Source organism: Erinaceus europaeus, chromosome 16 (assembly GCF_950295315.1).
Source record: "Erinaceus europaeus chromosome 16, mEriEur2.1, whole genome shotgun sequence".
In the NCBI taxonomy this organism is placed as follows: Eukaryota; Metazoa; Chordata; class Mammalia; order Eulipotyphla; family Erinaceidae; genus Erinaceus; species Erinaceus europaeus.
The window spans coordinates 74,427,762-74,446,195 of NC_080177.1; the positions used below are offsets into that span (position 1 = coordinate 74,427,762).

Sequence of the window (18,434 nt, forward strand, 5' to 3'; positions counted from 1 at the left end):
TGGCATGTTGTGACTGGGCCAAACAGCAGTACAGTGTGCCCATGAGATCAAACCCTGCAGATGGCATGTTTCCCTTTGTTTTCATCCTTGTTCACTAAGCAACTTGATGACTAACCCGGCCTCCCAGCTACTTTTTTTTTTTTGGGGGGGGGATACAATTTAATTCCATGCAAACAGTTGGACCTATTTGTGTCTTGTTTTATTTGTCTGTCTGTTTAACAAATAAGACAAGTAGTGTTCAAACTGGGGCTAATTATTTCCCACTGTGGAGGCCACCTCCTTCCAAATCTTCCTCTAGATGTCCTGTGAGTGTGAGACCTTCCCATTTGGTTGGTGGGAACAGGCACTGTTCCCAGCCCCATGTGACTGACTGCCAAGCACTGTTCTAATCCTTTGGAAGGCTCTTTCTTCATATGTGCGCCTTGGTCAATGCTCAGCTCACTTCCTGAGCTGTCCCTCTGTGGGTCTTTGAAGTTCTTTCTTGCAGCTCTCTCTTCTCTAACCCTCTTTCTATAAAGTCTAGCTGCTTTGCTAGAGCAGGCCTGGCCTCTTAGCTCCTTCTCAACTTAGAAAAACCCACAGGACTCTACCAGGATCTCCCCAGTCTGCCTGTGGGCCTGAAAACCTTCTCAAGACAACAAACTGGGGGCAATCTAGAGGATCTGTCTCACTGGCTTTCCATCGCTCAGGTATTTCTCTTCTGATGATGGCGAATGCTTTTAAAACTAGTTTCAGATACTTTGACAATTTGAAAAGTAGTATCATTATACTTCCAGTTTTTGTTGTTGATGTTTCAGACAAGAGAATGACTCTCTGGTCCCTGTTACTCCATCTTAGCCAGAAGTGGATATTTTGCTCTTTCTGAAACTCTGAATAATAGATGGGTGATTTCAGGAGAGTAGGACAGAAATGCCTTCTATTTAGTAAATGTTCTGTTTCTGTCTATGCTTCCTTTGTCTGGGCATTAAAAGTTGAACATCTATGTGTAGACTCTAGGGTGGGTGTGAAATTACAGTAGTGAACAATCGCTTATGAAGTTTATAATGTCTTGTTAGTTTGGAGCATTAGATAGTCCTTGAGGATCTGGCCATGGAAAAATGATATTTCTGAACCTGTGGTGTGAGACACTAGACCCTGAAACCCAGGATACGGAGCCTCCCATCTCCCGCGGGCCCAAATGTTATCTTTCTGATGCCTTCCTTTCTCTCTGTTTAATAGCTGTTGTACTACTTCTGTCTTGTTTTCTGAAAGGAACCATTTCATTCATTTAGCATCAATGAGTCTTAGTTTTTTAAACATTTACTTATTTATTCCCTTTTGTTGCCCTTGTTGTTTTATTGTTATAGTTATTATTGTTGTTATCGATGTCGTTGTTGTTGGATAGGACAGAGTGAAATGAAGAGAGGAGGGAAAGACAGAGAGGAGGAGAGAAAGCCAGACACCTGCAGACCTGCTTCACTGCTTGTGAAGCGACTCCTCTGCAGGTGGGGAACCGGGGGCTCAAACTGGGATCCTTCCGCCAGTCCTTGTGCTTTGCGTCACCTGTGCTTAACCTGCTGTGCTAGTGCCCGACTCTGGAGTCTTAGTTTTTTTAATGATGGATATCATCCTAAAGAACAAAGTATAGAGAAAACATTCTCTGCTTCTGATTATAGTACTAACTGTAACTAGAGCATCAGTACCCAGGAAAATCTATCCATGTAGACATGCATGTATATATATTACTGAGAACAGATAGATGTATACACGTGTGTAAATATATGTGTGTAGTATTTCTTATTCTAAAATAAAGTTTGCTAACATTCAATGAAGTAGTTTATGATGTATGAAATCGTTAGAATCAGATGATCGATTTCCTCACAAATCCTAAGATAAATAGCTATAAAATGAATGTTTTTACAAATTGTGTTGAAAAAACTAGTGTTATCCATCTGGCAAACATCCACTTAACTCTAAGTTATACTTAAAAAGCCAATGTACTTACCATATGTCTCAATAATTTAAAGGTAAAGTCTACTTGAAACAAGATGTCTGGGACACATATACCATATCCAGTTGCCCAAAAGTTCATCTGTTAACCATTGTTCAGGCAGAGAACACTGCTTTTTAAAGTAGAGACTAACTCAGTTGTGGAAAGCTGTTCTACATTGATAGACTTTAATCGTTTTAAAGCTTAAATTGTCTCCAACACAGAGTATTAAGGAAAAATAGCCTAGAAAAAAAACATAACTTTAATCCCAATTTGCTTTATTGATACATTGAGAACACTGAACAAATGAATGCATTATTCCATGGAGACGAAGTGACTTTCCTTTTGAACAGAACTCTCTGCTCTGTTTGTTTACTTGGGCAATCTTTTATCAAGTGAAGCCATTTCATAATTCAATTCAGGCCTCTTGTGCACTTTAGTGAACTTTTTCCAGATTCTCTACTGAGATGCAGATCCCTATAATGAAACGTGTATTGAAATAATATTTTTTAAAAAAATCACAAGACTATGACAACAAAGAGGATGCATTTATAAAGCATGTCTTAAAGTTCTGTGTTCTGAATTTGAGACCTGAATTAAGTTCTATTAAATTACTGCTTTGACATAATGTAGAGTTGTGATGTCTGTGCATATATGTTGGTCATTTTAGCATAACTTTTAACCTAGTCACTTTTTTTTAAATCCACTGAATGAACACACACAAGGTTCTTACTTTTCCATGGGTATTGCGTATAAAAAGAGTAATGCATGTGAAAAAAAATGCTATCAGTTCAAAAGGAAGTCATTTAGCCCTAAGTTTATATTCTCCTTATCAAGAAAAATGAACTTAGGTTTGATAATGGCAGTGGTGTGGGGGAGGGGGTAGTACCAGTCAGAGTCACTCTGTTAGGACATTTGTCCAAGAGAAGGTTTGAAAGAGTGATTCTATTTAGTTCTTTCTCTCCTGAAGGGCCTACCATATTCCCGTGCAGATGTTGAGGCAGAAAGTAGTATGCAAACCACCAAAATTATGTGGTTAAAGAGGTGGAAATCTGGGTAATGGAAGTAACAATTCTGTAGAAACCAGGAATTATTTTTTTCTGCCTCCAGGGTTATCACTGGGGCTTGGTGCCTGCACTACAAATCCACTGCTCCTGGCAGACATTTTTCCCATTGTAGTTGCTATTGCTGTTGTTGTTCTTGGATAGGGCAGAGAGAAATCGAAAGAGGAGGGGAAGACAGAGGGAGAGAAAGACAGACACCTGCAGACCTGCTTCACTGCTTGTAAAGCAACTCCCCTGCAGGCTGGGAGCCTGGGCTTGAACCAGGATCCGTGTGCCAAGTCCTTATGCTATGTGCCCTTAACCTGGTCGACTACTGCCTGCCCTCCCCTCTGAACAGAATTTTAAGAGGACACGGGCAGGCGTGACGCTGTTACATCAAGTATAAGTGCTTCATGAGCATCAATCACATACAGAACATCTCATGTTGCAGTAGTTCACTGTGTGCATAAAGTGGGGATGATTCAGGGAGAAAGTTTTCTCATCTCTTCTCTTGCTCTCTATAATATATTGCTCCAAAGAAGAAAAGAAAAAAAATGCCCTGAAGGAAAAATCCTCCAAACAGTTTAGTGCCCACTGTGGTTTGATTACATGAATTTCATTCACCACTGTGCTTTTATTTTTTTTTTTTAATTTCCCCATTAGAAGAGCATAACTTTATCTGGAGAAAAAAAAAATGGTCCACAAACTAATATCTGAGCATTGCCCAAGTTGAGTGATGAGAAAATTGATGCTGTAGTTTGTATATTAAAACTGTTAGTGGATTATGTTTAATTCACTTTAATGTCCCGTAATTTGATAGGCATTCTTATTTTATTTTATTTTTAAAAATATTTATTTATTATTGGATAGATAAGAGAGAAATTGAGAGGGGAGAAGGGGAGCTACAGAAACAAGAGACACCTGCAGCCCTGCTTCACCACTTGTGAAGCTTCCCCCCTGCAGGTGGGGACTAGGGGCTTGAACCTGGGTCCTTGTGCACTGTAATGTGTGCGCTTAACCAAGTGATGATAGACATTTTAACCAATGAGACAGACATTCTCACGCTGAAGTTGTTAAAGCAGTCCATTTTTACTTGGTGGAAATGCTTACCTTCACTGCTCTTTTTGGTGTTTCGGCCAAGATGGGAGGTAGGATTCCCTTGTAAAAACCAAACAACCTAACAGAGAAATAAGATTTCACATAAGCAAGGGAAGTAGAAAAAGGTAAGTCGGTCTTTGTAAATAGAGCAACGAATCCTAAACGCATCTCCAATATTTCACTGTAGTACACCAGTCACGAAATCTTCCTTCGTTTTAATCCAAAGTTGAGGAGTAATGAACAGTACCATGACACTTAGAAGAAGAATGAAAGCTACTCAGATTGGTTAGGTAAACTGCTGAGCAGCCATGATGATGCTCTTTCAAGACAAAATCAATCCTCCTCCTTGCACTAAGGGATGCTGAATTTATGTTCTCAGTTCTATAGCATGTAGGTTTAATCTGTCTAAAATCGTAAACTTCCTCTAGCCAAGTGAAGTGAGGGTTACTTGTGAGCTCAGTAGACTGGAAATTTCTGCAGCTAGTTGGCTGATAAAACCCCCTGTATGTACAGAAAGGAACTAATAAACTCTATGATCACAGAACTAGTCTCCAAGCCCTCCCTTGCTTGAGTCATCGTGATTTTTTTTCACTTCCTTGATGGAGAAGTAGGAGGGTCAGGGAGGACTGATTACTAGAACATATGTTGCTGACAGATGAAATGTCAAACTCTCTTGATGATATGCAATCTCACAGGGCCTGGGACAACTACGGTCGCTGATGTTGAGAGACTCATGTTAACATTCAGATGTTCTAGAAAATCAAATAACAATGAGTAGCATATGTTTATATTAAAACTTATAATAATCACCACTTTATTTCTTGCCATATTTTTATATTCAGAAGTTTGGTGTGCCTTGGAATATACATATACACATACACATACATATACACATACACACACATATACACACATACACATACATATACTCATACACATACATATACACATACACATGCACATACATATACACACATACACATACATATACATATACACATACACATACATATACACGCATACACATACATATACACATACACATACATATACATATACACACATATACACACATATACACACATACATATACACACATACACATACATACACACATGCACATACATATATACACATGCACACATATACACATACACATACATATACACATACATATACACATACGTATACACACATACACATACATATACACACATACATATACACATACACATACATACACACATACATATACACATACATATACACATACATATTTTTTTGCCACCACGCTGGGACTCAGTGCATACACAATAAACCAATCATTCCTATGACCATTCTTCCCTTTAACCTTCCTTAGTTTCTTTTTATTTCATATTTTTTCTTTATTATCTTTATTTATTGGATAGAGACAGCCAGAAATGGAGAGGGAAGGTGAAGACAGAGAGAGAGATACCTACAGCACTGCTTCACCACTTGTGAAGCTTTCCCCCTGCAGTTGGGGATCAGGGGCTCAAACTTGGGTCCTTGAGCACTGTAACATGTGCTCTCAACCAGATGCGCCACCACCCAGCCACCCTTCATTTCTTTCTTTTTTTTCTCTCTCTCTTTCTTTCTTCCTTGCTTTCCTTCTTTTATTTTTATAGATGAGAGAAATAGGGAGAGGGAGACAGAGAGGAAGAGATAAAGTGTGACACCTGCATCTCTACTGCTCAGAAAGCTCCCTCCCACTCCCCCACCCAACCTGCTCCCATAGGCAGGGACCTGGGGCTTGAACCCGGCATACCTTTAGCTTTTAGAACTTTGCCCTTTTGGGGGCTGAGCTGCAGTGCCCAATGCAAAGCACACACATTACTACATTGCAAAGGCCTAGGTTTAAGCCTTGGACCCCCACCTGTAGGGGGTTAACTTCCTGAATGGTAGAAAAGTGCAACAGGTCTCTCTCTCTCCCTCTCCCTCTCCCTCTCCCTCTCTCTCTCTCTCTCTCTGTGTGTGTGTGTGTGTGTGTTTCTAGGTTTCTGTCAGAAAAAAGAAAAAAAAAAAGCCACTGGGAGTGGTGGAGTAGTCATGCAGGGATCAAGTCTCAGCAAAAAAGAAAACATACGTGTCTACTTCCACACTTTTTATTGATTTATAATTGGTTTTCAATATTAAAGGATTTTAGTAATATAGTTGTATACTTAAACATATATGTATATACAACTCACTGAGCCCATTGGCAGAATTCCTGTGCCATCACACCGCATGGAATCCCCCTCACTTTGCCCTGCCATTCTTCCCCTTTAGTGTCTGGGTCATTTTGATTATTATTATTATGTTTTTCAGGTTCATCTGTGTTTGTTTTCTATACCCACATGTAAGTAAAATCATCTGGTACCTGTATTTCTTTACTTCATTTAACATAATCATCTCCAGTTTCATCTATTTTGCCCTAAGCAATAGAATGCTGTCTTTTTAATGTCCAAGTAAGTTTTTTTTTTAAAAAAAAAAATTACCTTTATTTATTTATTGTATAGAGATAGCCAGAAATTGAGAGGGAAGGGGGTGATAGAGAGGGAGAGAGACAGAGAGACCTCTGCAACACTGCTTCACCACTTGCAAAGCTTTTCCCTGGGTTAGCTGTCTTGCCAGGCCTGTCCACTGTGCTTGATGAATGGACAGTGTTAGCATTTGACTAGAAAGAAAAAGCACACCTGTGACTTGCAGAGCCACAGAAATCTGTGAGTACCTCTCACCTCTTTTCCACTCCAAGTTTAACTAGCAATGCCTGAAATTTTCCCATTGACAGTAATTTCCTCTAGACACATGTATGTCTTAAAGACCACCACTCTTTATCTTAGAGCTTCATTGTACGTTGACTGTTACGTACTTTCCATCTTGAGAGTAATTAAGTATAGGCTTGCTCGGTCTTCCTGAAGGATAAATGTGATTTTTTTCCACATTGAAGTTCTGTATTAATAATGAGTGAGAGGATTCGCTCTGTTCTTTCCATGATAGACCTTCCACAGGTGGAAGATTAAGTCAAGTTAATTGCATGATGAATATTTGTGAAAGTAAAGCTTTTAGGACAGGACTTAACAGAGGTTTCTGAGTTCCTCATACTACAGAGAGCAGTAAAAGGAAGAATGGCTCGGAGAAGAAAGATCGCAGGGAGAGGCAATGATGGACATGACGGGGCTCTTGAAACTCAAGGTCCTGGGGAAGAGGACAGCCTTTCCTGTGTGTTTCCCCAGGGGTGGATGAGGAACAACAGGTGCATGCAATAAGGAAAGACACATTTTTGGCCCAGCAGGAGTTTAATCCAAGGAAACACTTCTAAGAGAACTGTCTAGAGATAGAACAGATGCTCCTGGAAAGCCTTTGACCCCCACCTGCAGGGGGTTAACTTCATGAGTGGTAGAAAAGTGCAACATCTCTCTCTCTCTCTGTTTTTCTATGTTTCTGTCAGAAAAAAACCAAGAAAAAGAAAAAGAAAAAAATGGTGACTGGGAGTGGTGGAGTAGTCATGCAGGGATCAAGTCGCAGCAAAAAAGAAATTATAAGTGTGTATTTCCACACTTTTTATTGATTCACCATTGTTTCCAATATTAAAGGATTTTAGTAGTACAGTTTTGTACTTAAACATATCTTTGAGTTTCATTGTACGTTGACTGTTACGTACTTTCCATCTTGAGAGTAATTAAGTATAGGCTTGCTCGGTCTTCCTGAAGGATAAATGTGATTTCCCCACATTGAAGTTCTGTATTAATAATGAGTGAGAGGATTCGCTCTGTTCTTTCCATGATAGACCTCCCACAAGTTCTCCTTTGTGGTATGTGATCAAGAAGCCTGGACGGTCACTTGTTCCAGATGCCAGAGATGGAGTATATTTAGTGATGGAGTCAAGTGGCCCCCAAACTTGGTTCCCAAGCCCTAAGAAGGACAGAGGGCACAGAAAAGTGTCATTCTGAAGTGTCTTATTTTTGGTTTTCGACTAAAAAACAGCACTGCTTCTCCAGAGGAAGGCAGCAAACTTATCAACAACACAGAAGGCCTTTTTTTTTTTTTTAAATGATGGAAGAAAATACACACACAAAGAGGTGTAAGGCTTGCAGGAGAGAGGCAGCTGGGAGAACCATAAGGATTTAATCTTGAAAGAGCTGGGAGGTCCAGAACCTTCTGCTTCGTGTTGGTGATGCTTTCTTGACGTGCTCTCCTCCTCTGCCCTCTACTTAGTTCCTTTTGTGTGTAATGGACTCCCTACCCCTCCACTGGCTCCAGCCATCTCACCATCCAGCATTTTCTAACAGTGGATGGACATTTTTAATAAGGACACAGACAACATTTGCTGGCAAGTGGGAAGTTAAGATTATGCACTTGAATAATCACAGTATGTCAGTGCACTAATGAGCATCTATGGACCAGGTTGCCACCTCCTCCCTCTCTCCTTCCTTTCTTTATTTTCCTTCCTTCCTTCCTTCCTTCCTTCCTTCCTTCCTTCCTTCCTTCCTTCCTTCCTTCCTTCCTTCCTTCCTCTATCAGGTTCTTGCATATGCATGATTGCACAGTTCCAAGCCATATTTTTCACTCAGACAGAAATACACACATCAGGGCTGGATATTACTGCACCCAATAAAGTGCATGCTTAACAATTCACAAGGAACTGGGTTCAAACCCCTGGTCCCCACCTGCAGGGGGAAAGTTCACAAGTGGTGAAACAGGGCTGTAGTTGTCTTTCTTTCCTCCTCTCACTCTCAATTTATCTCTGTCTATAAAATAAGAAGAAATAAAAGCTAACACACACACACACACACACTGGCAAAATAGTTCAAAATAGTTCACCTGGATAGTGTACCTGATTACCTACTGACCTGCTTTGCCATGTACATGACCCAGGTTCAAGACCAGCCCCTCCCCACACACTGGAGGGAGCTTCATTGATGTAGTGTCTTTGGTCCCTCTCCCTTTGCCTGTCTGTCTGTCTGTCTCTATATGAAAAAAAATCAATCTAGAGCACCGAAGCTACAGTGATGACAGTAAAAGAGAGACAGAGTTTGACTTCTTCTCTTCCAATCTGTATCCCTTGAATTCCTTGCTCCTGCCTGGTTGCTATGGCAAGAGCTTCCAACACTATGTTGAATAGTAATGGTGATAGTGGGCAGCCCTGTCTAGTACCTGATCTGAGTGGAAATGCTTCCAGTTTTTCACCATTGAGTATATGTTGGCTGTAGGTTTGCTATATATAGACTCCACTATCTTCAGGAATTTTCCATCTATTCCCATTTTTTGTAGTGTTTTGATCATAAAGGGATGTTGTATTTTGTCAAAGGCTTTCTCTGCATCTATTGATATGACCATGTGGTTTTTGGTCTTGCTTTTGTTGATGTGGTGGATCACATTGATTGATTTACGTATATTAAACCAACCTTGCATGCCTGGGATAAACCCCACTTGGTCATGATGAACAATCTTTTTGATATACTGCTGTATCCGGTTGGCTAGAATTTTGTTCAATATTTTCACATCTATGTTCATCAGAGATATTGGTCTGTAGTTTTCTTTTTTGGTTGTGTCCCTGTCTGCTTGTGGTATCAGAGTGATGTTGGCTTCATAGAAGCTGGCGTATTGCACCAAAATAAAAGACTCTGGGGTGGGTGGGTGGGGAGAATACAGGTCCATGAAGGATGATAAATGACATAGTGGGGGTTGTATTGTTAAATGGGAAACTGGGGAATTTTATGCATGTACAAACTATTGTATTTACAGCTGAATGTAAAACATTAAAATAAAGAAATAAATTTAAAAAAAAGAGAGAGAGACAGAGGGGGCTGGGTGGTGGCACACCTGATTGAGCACGTTTATTACAATGCACAAGGATCTAGGTTCGAGTCCCTGGTCCCCACCTGCAGGGGGAAAGCTTTACGAGTGGTGAAACAGGGCCGCAGGTGTCTCTCTGTCTCTCTCCCTCTTTATCACCCACCTCCCTCTTGATTTCTGGCTGTCTCTAGCCAATAAATAAAGATAATAATAAATAAATAATTTTAAAAAGGAAAAAAAAAGAAAAGGGGGGGGGGGAGAGAGAAATAGCATTACGGGTTCTTGAAGTATCACAGCAGCTCCTAAGCGGTGCTGGGGCTCAGACCTGGGCCAAACACATGGCAAGGCATGTAACCTACCTGGTGAGCTACCCCTCCTGCCCCCACCCAGTTTTTTTTTTAAAGCCACTGGAACCAATATATTCGTACACTATACAATAGCCTGAATGTTGCAGATGTGAACTGGGTACCTCGCCAAATGCATCCGAATGGAATCCAGTCCCTTTTTGCCCCAGTTAATCTGATTCAAGTTCCACACAGCAGAGATTTTCGTCAGCATTTTGATATTGGAAAGAAGGTTAAGATCGCTCTTAGTGGTTGAAGCTCCATGATAAAGAGCTAGGAGATCAACAGCAGTCATATTTCCCGTCATTTGGAAAAAGTCGACCTTCAGCGCCACCAAGGAAGAACGCCACCATCCAGAGGCACATAGGAGGAAGGTGGAGAAGAGAGGGCCTGGCTTTTTGACTGTGGTCTGGTCAGCAGCATTCTTTTCTTTAAAGTTTTTTTTCATTATCTTTATTTATTTTTTGGATAGAGACAGAAATCGAGAGGGAAGGAGGAGATAGAGAGGAAGAAAGAGAGAGAGAGAGAGAGAGAGAGAGAGAGAGAGATACCTGCAGCCCTGCTTCACCACTTGTGAAGCTTTCCCCCTGCAGGTGGGGACTGGGGGCTCGAACCTGGGTCCTTGCACATTGTAACATGTGCGCTCAACCAGGTGCGCCACCATCTGGCGCTGCTGGCAGCATTTCTGTAAGCTCAGTCACATTTAGACCTTTCTTGTATAGCAGAGTTTTCCTTTACTTTTGATTCTTTGAACATTCTGTAACATTCAGAATAAATTTCTTTTAAAAAAATTAACCAGGGCGAAGCACTGCTGTAGCTGATTGAGTGCACATGTTGTCATATGTAAGGATCAAGGTTCAAGCCCTAGTTCACACTTCCAGGTGTGACGGAGCCTCATGAGTTCTGAAGCAGTGTTCTGGGTATCTCTTGTTCTCTTTCTCTTCTTCCCCCTCTCAATTTATCCCTGTCCTATCAAATAAATGAATATTAAAAGCAAGAAAACATGCCTTTAAAATGAAAAAAAAAGTCAATCAGGTTTGCTTTTTTATTACTTACATATTTCTAAATGTATTGCCTATAACCCAGAATCCTGGATCCAGAAGACAAGCCCCTTGACCCCTGCAGTCAAAGGTGCTGTTGTGAGGCCTCCCTGTCACATTCTGTCAGCTAAGATGGGCCGGGCCTCGGGCCAACCGAACAGTCACGTCCAAACTTGGGCAAAGAGAATGTGGGCAGGAACTCAAGCTGAAGGGCGACTTCTCTGACTTGACTAATGACTAAGAGCTCCACTAAAGTTAAATAAATGGACTTGAAAAAATAAAAAAAGAATTGTTAAGTCTTAGGAAGAAGGTGCTATTCTTTTTCTTCTACAGAATCGATATTTACACTCAAATGCAAGTGTCCAGGTGGTGATGCACCTGGTTGAGTTGGGAATGCACAAAGACCTGGGTCCCTATCTGCAGGGGGAAACTTCAGGGGTGGTGAAGCAGTGCTGCAGGTGTCTCTCTCTCTTTTCTCTCTGTTTCCCCTACACACCTCAAATGTTCTCTTTCTTATAAAATATGAGAAAGAAAAGAAAAAAAAAAGGCTTCCAGGATTGGTGCATTGAGCCCCAACAACCTTGGTGGTAATAATAATAATAATAATAATAATAAATATATATACATATAATGCATTACTCATTTAGCCAATTTCTTTTTACTGCCGTCATGCGGTTTTGGCTTGCATCACAAAGCATGTTGCTTACCAGGACAAGAACCAGGAAAGCTAAGAGTTTTATGTCACTAGTATCAACATGCCTCACCCTGCTTCTCAAGAAGCAGACTGACACATTTAGTCCCCCTACCGGTCCCCCTCCCATGAGCAGAAAAGAGATTCTAATGTCGGTACAGCACTAGTAACAATTTCCCCGGAAAAGACAGTAACACCATCACACTGGTTTTAAGTTTTGACCCACCTTAGGTCAGTTGGAGAACTCCTTGGAAGAGGTACAAGAGTCAATGCCAGACCTCCCATAAAGAATTGCATGGCAGCCCTTGTATTTCGCCCTCAAAGTTACTACTTCCAAAAGCAGTGAGTTAGACATGTTGAATGGTGCCTGTGCATGAGCCATTCTGTTAAGGGGAAAAAATATGTAGGTGTATGCACATATTTTAACTTTGTTCAACTATCACAGCCATATCTGAAGTAGTTATGAATATTTCCTTTACTTTGCAGGTGAGATCTACTCTCAATCAGGACCGTGTGGGGACACAGCAAGTCAAGTCAACTTGTCACAGTTTATGTGCTTGGACACTGGATTATATTGCACTGTAATTTCCTTTTATTTTATTTTTATTGGTTTTTACCAGAGCACTGCTCAGCTTTAACTTATGGCATGTAGGGGATTGAACCTGGGGCTTTGGAACCTCAGTCATGAGAGTCTCTTTACAGCACCATTATGCTATTTCACTTTAAACTAAACTGTTTTAAGAACCACATTGCAGAGTGAAGCTATCACTGCTGCAAAAGCATCTTTTGAACTTTAGGAGGAAGCTGGAGAAGACGCCATCAAAACTCAGGTTCCCAGCCCCACTCGTTTTCACTTAGTCGTGTTTTAGAGTCGGGCACATGCAGCCTGCACTATGGGTCAATCTTGGTTAAAATGGAAAAGACCAGGCCTTTGAAAATGCCTGGATGCAGACTGAGCATCGTTACATAGTTAATCATATTCATCTTACTACAGTGCACAAGGATCCCCCAGTTCAAGCCCCCAGGGGGGAGGCTATGTGAGTGGAGAAGCAGTGCTGCAGGAGTCTCTCTGTCTGTTTTCCTCTCTATCTACCCCTTCTTTATAAATTTCTCTCTGTCTCTATCCAAAATAAGTAAATAAATGAATACTTAGAGATATAAAGTGTTTTTTTCTAAACTAAAATAGAATGAGGAAGAGAGTAGATCCTGGGGTAAACTCTTTTTTTGCTCCTGGGATTAACTTCTGTTCTTACAAATGACACCAGATTCATTTGTCGGTGTGGACAAAAGTCAATGATAACTTCACTAATATAAGACAAGGCTGAGATAGTAGACTTAGCTATTACAATTCAAACTGTACTCATGCAAAGTTAGTGGGGAGCAATAAAATTGGCTGCTGATCCAGCAGGGCCTCCCACCCCCATCACTCCTTGTTCCTTGGGTGAAGGTGTTCACTGTACTCTGTACTCAGGGAAGACAGAGGCTTTAGGCCAGGAAGTGAAGCAGAAGTATTCAACTCAACCACAACGGTTGCATTCCCTTGTCAACAAGAGGATTAGGATATGTGGTCATTTATGACTTCATTCATGCACAGCCAGGATGAATATATGTTGAAAATCTTGGGTTTCTAAACTAAGGAAAGGAGACATATGGGAAGAAAATTGTTCTTGTTTGCAAAGTGTGTCCCAGCTACATGAAATATCTGTGGACTCCAGACAAGAGAGACATCATTGCCCATACACTGAGGACAGAAGAATGGACAGGAAGGACCTCAATGACATTGTTGGGCTACTGAGTAATTACAGAAACTTGGCATTTTAGCCCCAGATTTATGGTCATTTGGAGTTAAAAATAAATCAGTGCTACATGAGATATTTTCAATTGTGTCTTCTGTTAACCTACAACTAAATGCATTGTAATACAAATGGTTTTTGGCACTCCCATTTCTGAGAAAGCCCAAAATTATAGTTGTATCTATAAATCTTAAGTGAAAATGATATTGATGGGGTATGGGAGTCAACGTAAGTTATACAAAAGGACCTTCATGCCTGAGGCTTCCAAGTCCCAGGTTCAATCCCCTGCCTCATGAGAAAACAAACAATAACAAAAATGATGATAATAATAATAAGTGAGGCCATACTCTTCAAATTTTAGTTTTTAAATCAATAAAATCTGATTAAAATGATTTTAAAAAGACCTTGTAAGTCATATATGACTTTTGAATTCTGAATTTTTTAAAATAGAATTTAGTTACTGACCACAACTAATTTTGGCTGTTTTTCAGGTCAAAGAAAAAAAATATTGAAGATAGTCATTAATTGTAAATCATCTAGAAATAAACTGTCAGAACCATTTAAAAATAATTTAAGTTACCTCTTTCAAGATCCTGTCCCAGATTAGAACCCTACCTCCTTGCAATGACTAACTGTGAGAGGACCTACCCTACAGATGGAGTGTGTACGGACCCATCAGCAAACACGAGAAAGAGGGGCCAGGTCTCCAAAGCCACTGGATCACAGTGGCTCTCATACTAATGAGAGTTATTATTCACAAATATAAGCAGACACGGAGCGCTACAATATTGGGTCACATTTGTTTTTGATTGTATAATCAAAACAGGCTTTGTATTACTAATGTACATCTATAGAGTGAAGATCAAAACTACACTGCATGTGTTCTTCTTGAAAACACAGCTCACACAATAGCTTATTTGAAATACAGCTGTGTGCCAAACCCCACAAATAATTTTACCCCTCATTTCCCCCACCCTCATTTTTTTTTTAAGTGTGAAGTTACTTAACCTATTGGTTGGCTCCAAGGTCATAGACCAACCAATGAAAAAGATGCTGACTGAATGCAGCAAAGGAACATGGAATTTTCTGTGAGTTTTAGCTTTTGTTCTGTCTTAGTGATTTTGGTTACCACAAGCCCAACCCTCGAGGAAGCCTTCTTGCTGTCTCTCACTCGTAAAACTCCATTTCAGGTGACCCTGTTGCAGGCCCAAACTTGAGATGCCTAAGCTGAACAGACAGTTCCTTAGCTCAATAGTTTGTACATGGCATCATCTTTAGCGCACTTGGAAAGGTGGAAAAAAAAAAAAAAAAAAAAAGAAAGAAAAGTCATTTGCTTTCTGTCAACTACTGAATATTGGTAAATAAATAGTGGGTAACAGTGAGGCGTAACATGAACAGTCTCAAATTTTACTCAGGTAAAAACAAAAAACAAGAGTGAGTTAGTGGGGAGTTAGTGCAGCGGGTTAAGCAAAGGTGGTGCAAAGTGCAAGGACCGGCGTAAGGATCCTGGTTCGAGCCCCTGGCTCCCCACCTGCAGGCAGGTCACTTTACAAGCGGTGAAGCAGGTCTGTAGGTGTCTTTCTCTCGCTCTCTCTGTCTTCTCCTCCTCTCTCCATTTCTCTCTGTCCTATCCAACAACGACAACATCAGTAACAATGATAACTACAACAATAAAACAACAAGGGCAACAGAAGGGAATAAATAAATATTTAAAAAGAAAGAGTGGCACAGTTACATCCTTTCCCCTCTGAGTCACCTCCTTGTGGGTTTTGCTGTTCTTTTTCTAATTTAGCATGTAGACAATAATGTTTGTTTGGAAATTATTTGTACCACGGAGTTGGACTACTCCTACTGGCAGGCTGGGAAACTTCCCAAGTTGCTAGGATGGCACACTGGCCTTTGATGTCCACAGCAACAACGTGCAATCTTTTCTTCTTTGCAGTCCCCCAAGGAGAAAGGGAAACCTCTGTGAAGGGGAGTCCAACCCTGTCGTCTATAGGAGAGGTTGCCATAAAACTCAGCAGAGGACTGAAAAAGATGGAGACAAGGAAACCACCATCAACCTGGGGAGAAATCAATGCGCAAGTCAACTGCTATGGAAACGCAGGCTTTCTTTGGATAGCAAAGAGAAAGATGAAGTGCTTAGAGATCCAAAGTGTTGAGATCCACAAATGTGGTTTAACAACTACGCCTCTGAGCACCAGGATGAGAAGCACCTTGAGCCTAATGAGGTCGATTATAGAAACAATTGCCAAGTCGAGGAGCCATTTTCAAAGCCACTTGCAACAGGCTTACACACTGCATGAGAAGGATGCTCTCACCTGGATCCCACTTCCTTGCCAAGAACCTGGCATTCAGCAAGCAGCAATAATACTCACCGATGATGCATGAAATAGGAGTAACAGGGAAAGTGACAGCAGATCCCCATGTGGGGGAAATTGGAAAGCATCAACACACGTCTGTGTACCTAACAGAGCACAATTACTACATTTTATTTTGTTTCCACAGTCAAAACCTACATGAACATCACCATTCAGTTCTGTTCTGGGCAAAGATCCAAGCTCATCTTTGGTACAGTTGATTTTGAAGCCTTGCAGTCAATCATGTCTTCACAATTTGCTCTTCTTTTTTTTTTTTTTTCTTCTTTGCTTAAGATTTTCAGCATCCTCCTGATTTCCACTTCTTGTCTGGAAGCCTTGAGTCATCTGTTCTGGCAGCCTTACCAACCCAAATCAGTCATTTTCTCTAAATTATATTGAAATCGGGATCTTGCTAGTTTGTTGTTTGCATCCTTTCTTTCACATAATTTTCCCTTTAAGGATCTCCTAATACAAAGCTGATTGAAGGCATACAATATCCTCTTTCTTCTGCTGTTGTCAAATCCAAGTTTCTTACCCACATGCTGAAGCTCTGTAATTAAAACAACGAGGGCTGCAACAGTCCTGGGTTAGGGGAGTGCATGATTCCACTGCACAAGCTCCATGGGTCGGGGATCCCAGGGCAGGATTCTGGGTTAGGAGTGCATGATTTCCATTGCACAAGCTCCATGGGTTGGGGATCCCAGGGCAGGATTCTGGGTTAGGAGTGCATGATTTCCATTGCACAAGCTCCATGGGTTGGGGATCCCAGGGCAGGATTCTGGCCCTGGCACCGTCCCTTTAGGGCATTATTCTGACATCATTTACACTCTCTAAATCTCAACAGCTCACAGACTCCAAACGAAAGAGGGAGTTTTTCATGGCTCTGTTATTTGAATTATGGAGAATCTGCAATCTAAAGTTCACAAAATTGCACGCATCTTGAGGCCATTTTCATTTAGGTGAAGGAGAGAGGAAAAAAAATACGTATCCTTCAAAGGAGAGGAAAAATGACCAAACAGAACAACAGACACAGATTTTTTTTCATAGGACAGCAGGACTTGAACTTCAAGGAAATGCATCATAATGAAAGTTACAGCCCAAACATTCTGACAGAAAACGAACAAGACTATTTTTCCCTGCTTCAATTCCCGTCAGGTCTCCAGGCAAAAAAAAACTGTTATTATTTTTCATTACAGGGAATTAATTGAATTAAGTTTGTACATGTGTTTTTTGGGGGATACATATGTCCCCCCCAGAACCATACCAATTTCATTAAAAGCTGTATGGAGGAATTCTTTACAGTTTCCCAAACCCATGTTTTTGAACTAAACTTTCAGTATGATCTTACAGTGACAATTAAACTTAGTTGATGCTTCTAAAGTAAACTACAACTTTGATTTTCAAAGATACAGAAAATGAGTTGAGCTGTCAGTATCATTTAGGAGGTAGGTTTGTGGCTCCATTCCCTGGAAGGTTGGCAGGGGTGTTCAGTGCATGAAGCGCATTGCACAGCTCAGCCCGAGGAAAGCATTAGCGTGATAGGAGAACCAGAACTCAGATGGAAAACGGGAAGAGAAGAAAAAGCACAACTGTGTCTGAGAAGCAGCCAAGACGGCGAATAATGAGTACAAGGGAGTGTTTCTCAACTTGTCCAATAAGCTCCAAGTCACAGGAATTCGAAACTTATACATGTACTAATCTTCAGTGGCAGAAGCCTGCAATGCTTCTAATAATTAAGTACATTTCTATGAAGAAATGAGAGTCAGGGCTGGGTGGTGGAACACTCAGTAGAGCACACGCATTACCCTGTGTAAGGACTGTGGTTCAAGCCCCTGCACTACCTGCAAGAAGTTTCAGGAGTGGTGGAGCACTGATGCAGATCTCTCTCTCTCTCTCCCTCTCTCTCTCTCTCTCTCTGTGTCTCTCTCCCTACTTCTCTCTGTCTCTATCAAAATGAAAAATAACTACTAGTAATGGTACAGGCACCCAGCTGCAGTGTTAACACTAGTAGAAAAAGAGAAAGGAAGACATAAGAGAGAAATAAAGAGGAGAGGAGGAAAGTAGGAAGGAATGAAGGAAGGGAGGGAGGGAGAACGGAAGGAAGGCAGGAAAGAAAAGAAAGAGAAATAAGAAATATTAAGGGCTCCTACACCTATGGACATCTAGTTTTTGACAAGGGGGGCCCAAACTATTAGCTGGAGAAAGGAGAGTCTCTTCAATAAATGGTGCTTGGAAAATTGGATTGAAACATGCAGAAGAATGAAACTGAACCATTACATTTCACCAAACACAAAAGTAAA

The 18,434-nt window shown here is 40.8% G+C and overlaps 1 protein-coding gene and 1 long non-coding RNA gene across 5 annotated transcripts in view; one reads left to right on the forward strand and one right to left on the reverse strand.

The window, feature by feature from the left end:
- The window catches only part of SLC25A21 (solute carrier family 25 member 21), a 564,588-nt gene that overhangs the window by 61,335 nt on the left and 484,819 nt on the right, over positions 1-18,434 (reverse strand). For all 4 annotated transcript variants that reach the window (XM_060175444.1, XM_060175446.1, XM_060175443.1 and 1 more), the window contains one exon: positions 4,123-4,189. In XM_060175444.1, the coding sequence (XP_060031427.1) occupies positions 4,123-4,189 (67 nt within the window). The remainder of the gene's footprint in view (positions 1-4,122; positions 4,190-18,434) is intronic.
- Positions 473-16,549, forward strand: LOC132533492 (uncharacterized). The gene is made up of 3 exons (XR_009545385.1): positions 473-689; positions 12,468-12,562; positions 15,717-16,549. It is a non-coding gene; the product is annotated as an uncharacterized LOC132533492 (long non-coding RNA).